At 38.7% G+C, this 9,309-nt stretch overlaps 1 protein-coding gene across 2 annotated transcripts in view; it reads right to left on the reverse strand.

Moving 5' to 3' along the window:
• Positions 1–9,309, reverse strand: part of STX12 (syntaxin 12) — a 42,459-nt gene that overhangs the window by 8,134 nt on the left and 25,016 nt on the right. For both annotated transcript variants that reach the window (XM_049618800.1, XM_049618801.1), the window contains exons 4-6: positions 8,293–8,430; positions 2,765–2,808; positions 1,342–1,447 (exon numbers count right to left, since the gene is read on the reverse strand). In XM_049618800.1, coding sequence (XP_049474757.1) covers positions 1,342–1,447; positions 2,765–2,808; positions 8,293–8,430 — 288 coding nt within the window. The remainder of the gene's footprint in view (positions 1–1,341; positions 1,448–2,764; positions 2,809–8,292; positions 8,431–9,309) is intronic.

The raw sequence follows: 9,309 nt of genomic DNA on the forward strand, positions 1-9,309 counted from the left end.
TATATATATATATATAAAACACAGGAGCGCCTGGTTGGGTGTCCAATTTTGGGTCAGGTCATGATCTCTCAGTTTGTGAGTTCGTGCCCCACATTGGGTTCTCTGCTGTCAGCCCAGAGTCTGCTTCGGATCCTCTTTTTCTCTCTCTCTCTGCCCTTTCCCTGCTCATGCTTTCTCTCTCAAAAATAAATAAACACTAAAAAAAAATAAACACAAACACCAATGGTCTCTAGGGCAGTGAGTCTCTACCCTGAATGTCCATTATAATCACCTGGTAGGTTTGTAAAAAAAAAAAAAAAAAAAATCCATGCCCAGGGCCTCTTGTGGCTATCTGCCCATTTTTAACATACAAAAAATAGGAATTTCACAAAATTGAAACTAATAGTTGGTGGGTAAGGGAGGACAGCTGAGCATTTGGAAAAAAAATCTCCAAGTGACACTAAGGTACAGAGTTCAGAGCCACTGCCACAGCTGAAGGTCATAGAGGCGCTCCAAGTTTCTCCTCTCTACAGCCCCCCTCTCCCCACTGCCCCCAGGGATGGCAGTCTTCTAGCTGTGTGGAGGAGAAAACTCCTTAAGTTTAAGAATATACTGGTCATGGGGTTGCTGTGGGTCGCTCAGTTGGTTGAGCATCCGACTTTGGCTCTGGTCATGATCTCCCAGTTTGTGAGTTCGAACCCGACACTGGTTCTCCCTTTCTCTCTGCCCTTTCCCCACTTGTGTGTGCTCATGCTCTCTCTCTCTCTCTCAAAAATAAATAAACATAAAAAAAAAAAAAGAATATGCTGGTCACTACATAAGTTAAGGTTAACCTGAAAATCAGGTAAGAAAGGCCTCAAGACCTTTCCCTCAACCCCCACCTCAAAAACTGTTCCTGTTTCTCTGCACTGAACTATATCCACAACCTGGGACTGGACTTTGGGAGGCACAAAAATTAAGCAAACTTTTTGGTCTGCCTTTATTCTGAGGTACTCAGATTAAGCAAAGGGGCTCTCTCCATAGACTCCTACCTGATCTAGAAGTTGACATAGAGGTCTAGGGGCAAAGTATTAACGAGCAATAAAATATATGTTTGCCTTGCTCTGTTCTTCATGCCTTGCTCTGTCGTTCTCGTGGACACCATGTACGATATGGTAATTGAAGAAAGGATTTGAGTCTTTTTGGGCACCGTGGCCGGTACTGTCGTAAGAGTAGTTCAAATTCGCCATGATTACACTGAGATATAATATACAAATCACATAAGGACTCATTTCATGCTTTTTCATAATCACTGAGGGAAAATCCAGGTGGGTTAGAGTGCAGATACACGGAGTCAAACAAACAACACAACCTGGCTCTCACCTCCAGCTGCCGAATTGCTGTTTCTCTCTCTTTAATAAGTTCCAGATCCTGTTCAGTGATGGCCACCTCATCCTCCTGGCTCTGCATCTGGTTCCACTCCTCATGGCTGCAAGGAGACAAGCACATTAGTTGATTCCTCCTCTCTAAGGTGTACACGAGACGCCTACAACATCTCGACTACCAGCAGAGCCTATCCAAGGACACTACTAGGGCTCGAACGCCTCTGGTATCAATACAAAGTCCTTGAGGGCCATGTTCTTCCTATCTGGAGGCGAAGAGCTGATAACACCAAGAAAACAAAGTCTCAGCTCCCATGGGCAAAACAGAGGTGAAGCAGGATTATAAGGGACGGGACTCCTTGCTGTTTTCCAGCTGGGGGTACACGTTCTGCAATCTTGCCAGGGCTTACTAGACAAGGAAAGCAGACAGAGACTTGAAGTCAATGAAGCATACTGGCCCATCCCCTCTCAAAGTGCAAGCTGTGTTGGTCTCCCGGGTACTAAATGGGTGGAGGAGAGCAGGCTAAGCGATCTGTCAGTGCTTTTCCAATTTGTCTAACAGAATCACATCCTCTGGTTTTCAGAAAATTCCTTGAGGTTATGCTTTGGGTTAAATGCCTCTCAAAAGAAAACTAAAATAAAAAGCTAGTGAAATGTTTTAACTCTTCTTTTCAGGTACCATATTTAGAAAAAAGGCACACTACATATTATGTTAGACATAAAACACTTTGGAAATCCAGTATTAAGCATTTTCCCAATGGTCGGCATAAATCAGACATCATCTCCACAGTATTTAAAGGGTTTCCTCCATGCGCTAGAGATACAAAACTGAATAAAATAGATCCCACCAGGCACACCTTTGAGGTGCTCACAGTGTAGTGGGGAGAGACAGATACGTACCTATGATAAAGCATTTTAAGTTCTGAATACCACAAATACATTTCTATGCAATTGGTTAATTCAGTTTGGAGAAGTGAAAAAAGAAGATGTCTTTCAGGTGCAAATTGTTTGCTTTTTTTCTTGTACTGCTCCTAAAAGAATGAGTTGCTTCCGTTTTAGAGATGGGTAAACAGAGACCCAAGAACTTTGAAAAACTTAAATCTGAATAAGAGGTAAAATCCTAATCTATAGATTCATGTGTTAATACTTACTCCTAGGGAGCCAAGCTCTCTTCCCAACACAAAGACATCAGGGATTCCTTTGGCTTTTTTATTCACCTTGAAATTATTCCTTCCCTAATTCAAAGATCTTAGAAAAGCCCACGGTTTTGACTTTTTAACTTTATTTGGTGGATTATAAGTTACTCACCCCACATCTCCCTTTATTTTTCCTTCTTTTCTGTATTGTTTTTTAAAATTAGAGGTAAGTAAAACGTACAGAATCCCATCTCAACCAGCCAGCAGGCTATATGGATAATTCCTTACCCATCAAATGAGACGAGCTGCTCCTCTCTTTGCCTCTCCTCCGCCTAGAAAGCAGATGGCATTATTGCTGCTGTTATCCAGAAATACGTCACAGACACACAAAACAATGCTTCCTTTCGCTACAGTATAAAGAAGCAACATTCCTTGGCTCCAACAGGATCTGTAAGATGACACAGGCCTCTGGCAATCTGTCTCGACTAGGAAATGGATGTGAAGTAGCTAAAAGCATATCTGGGCTCAGAACGGCACCCCTACTGAACAGGACAGAGAGAACATGGGTAGGAGAGAGGAGTAAACAGTAATCATGATAACCTATTTTACAATCTATATGGAGGCAGAATAAGGGAAAGAGTTGAAAACTTGCAAGGAAACAAACTTTCACAACATGTGAAGATTTTTTTAAATGGACATTTATGGCATATCAGGCACTAAAGTGGCAGACTCAGTTCAAAAATCTGTCTAATGCATATATTAAAAACAAGAAAAGATTTTAAAAGAGCAATCTATTCCAATTAGAAAAATTGCCTTTTTATAATAGCAATAATTAAAAGAGCAAACAAAATGGGGAAAATTTCAAAATTCAACCCATCCAGAGGAACACTGTGAAGTTTTTTTGTTTTTTTTTTTAAATTTTTGTTCTTTCCCCAGATCAAGAAAGAAACAAAAACATTGCTAGTGTCCTCAAGCCTACCTATGTGCCCTTCTCCAATTACAAACCCCCTCCCTTGCCCTTAAAGTAATACTACCCTGACTTTATGGTGATCACTTTCTTGTATTTTTAATACAGTGATATGTATCCGTATTTAATATCATTTTGCCTGATTTTGAACTTCACATGGAGTTACACTGTTTGTATTCTTTCATGCTTTGATTGGATCACAACCAGATTGTGCCAGATCCATTCCTGATGCTGAATGTAACTGTGGTTCATGCATTTCCTTACTTAGCTGTATATTATAGTATGTGAACACACCATAATGCATTTATCTGTTCTACAACAGATGGACATTCGGAGGTTTCCAATTTTTGACTGCTACAAAAAATGCTGCTGTGAACATTCTAATACATATATCCTGATATAAAAATTTACAGTTTTCTCTAGGATAGAACTGATGTGTTCTGAAGTTACAGGCAAAGTGTTTTCCAGGGGTTGCTTCACTTCAGACTATAACTGGCCAGGTAGGAATGTTCCTGTTGTATCGTATCTATAACAACTACCCTCAGTGTTCACAGAACTTAAAATTTTTGCCCTACTTTTGGACATGAAATAGTACCTCATTGTGGTTTTAATTTGCAGTTTCATAACTACTGAAGAAGTTGAGTACCTCTACATTTGACCATTATTTAAAATAATACTAAGATGTTATTTGCCATTTTCACTGTGTTGATGTTTACACTCATGGAACAAAAACAATGGTGGATAAAACTGCTGGCATTTTAATGCGAATGCAAGGCAGTGGCACCAAACTGCACTACTGTTATTGTATTCTTCATCACTATACACAAAAAAGCCAGTTCGTCCTTAATGAAGCCATTAAAATTATAAACTAAGTATATCTCAAGACCTCAATACAGGTCTTTAAAACATTCCGTATGAGACCTGAAGTACACACAAAGCACTTCTGTGCTGTACAGAAATCCAATGCTTGTCTCCAGGGAAAGCACATGTGTAATTGAGCTGCTGGCTGAACTAGCTACTTCCTTTTAGGGGACATCATTTTACATATTTAATATAATTTATATATAAAACTGTTACAAACTTTAAAAAATATGTAAACTTTTAATAAAGTTTGTCTATATATATAATTACAAACTTCTGTATGTGTGATATATGTATAACAACCTATGGTTATTCACATGGGTATTTGGCAGATAAGTTCTTTTTTTCTTTTTTTATGTTTATTTACTTTTGAGACAGAGAGAGACAGAGCATGAGCGGGGAGGGTTAGAGAAAGGGAGACACAGAATCCGAAGCAGGCTCCAGGCTCCGAGCTGTCAGCACAGAGCCCGATGCGGGGCTTGAACTCCCAGACTGTGAGATCATGACCTGACCTGAAGTTGGATGCTGAACCAACTGAGCCATCCAGGCGCCCCTGGCAGATAAGTTCTTGAAGATAAACAATGTAAGCTTGTCACCTCAAGGACAACAACGGACAGTGTGTGTTGCCAGTGATAAAAAATCTAGCTTCCAGGGGCACCTGGGTGGCTCAGTCAGTTAAGCATCCAACTCTTGATCGCAGCTCAGGTCACGATCTCATAGTTTGTGAGTTCCAGCCCCTGATCGGGCTCTGAGCTGATAGCGCGGAGGAGCCTGCTTGGAATTCTTTCTCCCTCTCTCTGGCCCTACCCAACTTATGCTCGCTCGCTCTCTCTCTCTCTCAAAATAAATAATAAACTTAAAAAAAATCTAGCTTTCAAATAAAAAAACCAGAATGCTGGAAAATTTGTATCTACCACTTGTGAACTTAAGAGTTTCACAACTCTCTCAAAGTCTCTTAAAGATTTTTCTGATAAAACTGAAGATAACTATATTACCTTTTGATATTGTATACTGAAGTATATCAACATTTGGAAGACCTGCATAACTTGGGGAATCAATATCTTCCAAAGGATAAATACATGATATAAAAATCATATGTGGATAAAAGATCCAATCAAAATACAAAACAGACCAACACATTTGGATGTACCAGAGTACATCCAAAAGCAGTTATTTTTAATGAAAACCTAATTTATATTTATGTTAATATGTAATGGGTTTATTATTTGTAAATGAATAAACATTTTTAAAACTTCACAGTTTTAATTTCTAGTATTTATCAGTAGATACCATTCATACAAATAAAAGCTCTCTGGCGTCCCTAATAATTTTAAGTGTAATATAGGGTCCTGAGATCAAAAAGTCTGAGAAACCACTGCTCTATTGGGTTGTATCTTTTTCATATTGATTCATGGGAATTCTTTCTATATTCTGGTTACTACTAATCCCTTGTCAGGTATACATATAGTAATATCTTCTCTCTGTTTGTGGTTTGTCTTTTCACATATTTACCACTTTCTTTGCTCTTCATTCCTTTCTGCTTTTCAGACTTTCCATCTGAGCTCACCGTCCTTCTCCCTAAAGTACATTTTTTAGAATGTTAAGTAAGGTGTGCTGAGAGTAAACTCACTTTTGACTGAAAATGTCTTTAATTAGCCCTCATTCTGGATATCTATTTTCACTGGGTTTAGAATCCTACGTAGGCAGTTATTGTCCTTTAGGACATTAAAGACAGTCCTTGACTGGCTTCCACTGTTGATATTGAGAAATCAACTGCCAATCCAACTACGGCATCTTTGAAGATATTCTATAGTTTCCCTGGCTATTTTTACAATTTTCCTTTTTCTTCGGAGTTCTGAAGTTTCTCTCTGATGTATCTACATGAAAGTCTTTTATTTATTCGTTTTGAGATTTGTTTGCCTTTTTGAAACTGAAGATTAGTGCCTCTCATAAGTTCTAAAATATCACCAGCCATTATCTCTTCAAATATCACCTCTGTTCTAAGTTTGCTCCGCTCTTATTCTGAAACTCCAATTAAAACTAGGTTAGATCCTTCACTTCATTCTCCATTTCTCATAATCTTTCTTCCTATTTAACTTCTTAACCCCGTCCTACATGCTGATACGTAATATCGTAAGATAGAAAATATCAGGGCACCTGGGTAACTCAATTGGTAGAGAGTCCAACTTCGGCTCAGGTCACGATCACAGTTCGTGAGTTCAAGCCCCGCATCTGTGCTGTGCTGACAGCTCAGAGCCTGGAGCCTGCTTCGGATTCTGTGTCTCCCTCCCTCTCTCCCACTGCCCTGCTCATACTCTGTCTCTCAAAATGTGAATAAACGTTAAAAAAAAATTAAAAAAAAAAAAAGATAGGAAATATCTTCTATTTTCTAGTTAAATCATCAATCAAGTTTTTAGTTTCCATATTTTTCAATTCTAGAAAATATTCTGACTCTTTGCCAATGTTTTGTATAGTTTCCTGCTTCCTGTAGATGTTTTCAAAATTCTTTTACTTTGGGGCGCCTGGGTGTCTTAGTCAGTTAAGTGTCTGACTTGGGCTCAGGTCATGATCTCACGGTTTGTGGGTTCGAGCCCCGCCATTGGGTTCTGTGTTGACAGCTCAGAGCCTGGAACCTGCTTCGGAATCTGTGTCTCCCTCTCTCTCTGCCCCTCCCACACTCGTGCTCTGTCTCTCTCTCAAAAAGAAAAACATTAGAAAAAAAATAAAATAATGACTTAAAAATTTTTTCTTTTATTTCTTTAAACCCAGTAAGTTACAGTTATCTTCTAATTCTAATATATGAAGTCTCTGTAGGTCTATTTCACCTCACTGTTGTTCCTACTAGTTCTTGTTCAGAGTTACTTCTTTGTGTACTTGGTTATTTTTAACCCAGTGCTGATCATTATGCTACAAAAATTGTTTGAGGGTATTCTTTCAGGGCTAGGCTTATCTAACAAGAAAGGATGTGTACTCGCTTCTGCCTGGCACCTACGTACTCTACCATTGCAGAACTACTTGAAGCTTGAGGCTTTGGGGCCATTCATGTAGTATGAATTTGGGCAGTAAACTTGCTTCAAGGTTCCTTTGTGCTACAACTTATTGTCTGAATGTCCCCTCTCCCCTGCTGTCCTCCACCACCTGCTCAGCTCAGTGCTAATGCAATCTTTTTGTGGGAAAGAAGGGCTTACTTTTGGCATACCCATCCCGAAAAGAATATGGCCTTTTAGGGTCCAGTTTAATTGGAGCAGCACCTTCTTTTAGATTCCCCACCTTGTGTGTACTCTGGGTTTTGACTTTTGTTCCCCCTCAGGCCATAAAAACATCAAAATTGAAGTTCAAGTTTGTCGTCCGTAAATGTACTCCATGCAAAAGCAGTTTCAGTGCTCAGCTTACCTCTCTCTATGGATCTCACCTTCTCTTAGATTTTGACCTTAATATTTTCATGACTCTTTTATACTTCTGATAAAATTTCGTATTAGTTCATTTCAAAGAGAGGTCTAGTCCAAATAACCTCGCCTGCTGTATTCTAGAAAATAGATTCATTTTTTTCTTTTTTTAAGTCTTTAAGACAAATATAATAACAAAGAAATTGCATGCAATTCTACCTGTCACTTTTTCAAAACTTTGTGCATATTCCTTTCTGGTCTTTGACCATATGCATACATATTTTATTTTAGTTTTTATTTTAAGTAGGCTCTTCACCCAACGTGGGGCTTGAACTTATGACCCTGAGATTGAGAGTCACATGCTCTACTGACTGAGCCAGCCAGGCACCCTGCATACATATTTTGTATATAGGTTGTACCAATCTGGCATTTTCATAGCAGCTAATGTCTCTGTTTATTATCATTGAGGTGTGTGTGGGGGGGGGATGGGGATAATAAAAGCTAATGGTCAAAATGGTCAGAGTCAGGAGGAAAAAAAAACCCAACAACATGGAAAAGAACATCATGAAATTGCAGAGGTCTTCTTTTGGGAATAAACTTACCGAGAGACGAGATCCAGCTCTTGCTCTGGCAATACTCTCCTTTTCTTTTTCAGATACCCTTCTCTGCACAGCCTGGAAATTATTTAAGGCTGCAGAGAAGTCATTCATGAGGCGTTCTTTCTGAAGTTTCTGCTGGCGCTAAGGAAATAAATAAGGACTTGAAATTTCACATTAACCCTGAATAATTTGGTTTTAATTCCCATTAAAAGCAAAACTAGTCCCCCTCAAGATTTCTAACCAAAAAAAAATTACTATAAAGTAAGGTCTTCCTTAAATGAATACATTTGTTCTTTGCTAATTTAAATCCCTCATGAATACCATAGGCCAAGTCTGAATTTTCCTTCTTTCCTCTGACAAACCTGGAAACTGTGTGTATAATTTACCTTGTAAGGTAATTTCAGAGAGAATTGCAATTGAGAATTTTGGTTCCCTGGAGAATATAAAAGCGGAATAAATAACTTTAGGCCCAGAATGAACCCCAAAGAGATTGTTTTATGTTAAAACTATTCATCTATATGGAGTACATAGCTTTCCCCCCACCAACTATGATAATCATTTTCCTTTATACTGTAATGAGGCTTAAAATCTTTGAGAACCTGAAAACTACTTTATTACAGGCTCTCTTTGCTAAGCTTACTGATTCTATGTCTCAAAAAACACATACTGAAAGGACTTGCTATGTGCTGAGAACACAGAAGTAAAAACTCATCCCTGACCTCAAACGGCTTACCATCTACTTACAGATAAAGGATACAGATATAGAAGTCACAACTCATTATAAATAACTGCTATAATCAATTAATACTATAGGAGTTCAGAGGCAGGTATAATCAGTAAGAACTCAAGTGGTCAAAGATAAATGCCAAGCTAATGAGTTTGGGATTCAACTTCTGAAGAACACAGAGCACAAAAATGTCTGAGCAAGAAACATGACGGGTACAAAATGATAATTTAGAAGAAAAAGTAGTCTGCCACGGTGTACAAGATGGGATGGAAAAAAGAAACAAGTCAAAAAGA

Source organism: Panthera uncia, assembly GCF_023721935.1.
Source record: "Panthera uncia isolate 11264 chromosome C1 unlocalized genomic scaffold, Puncia_PCG_1.0 HiC_scaffold_4, whole genome shotgun sequence".
Taxonomy (NCBI): Eukaryota; Metazoa; Chordata; class Mammalia; order Carnivora; family Felidae; genus Panthera; species Panthera uncia.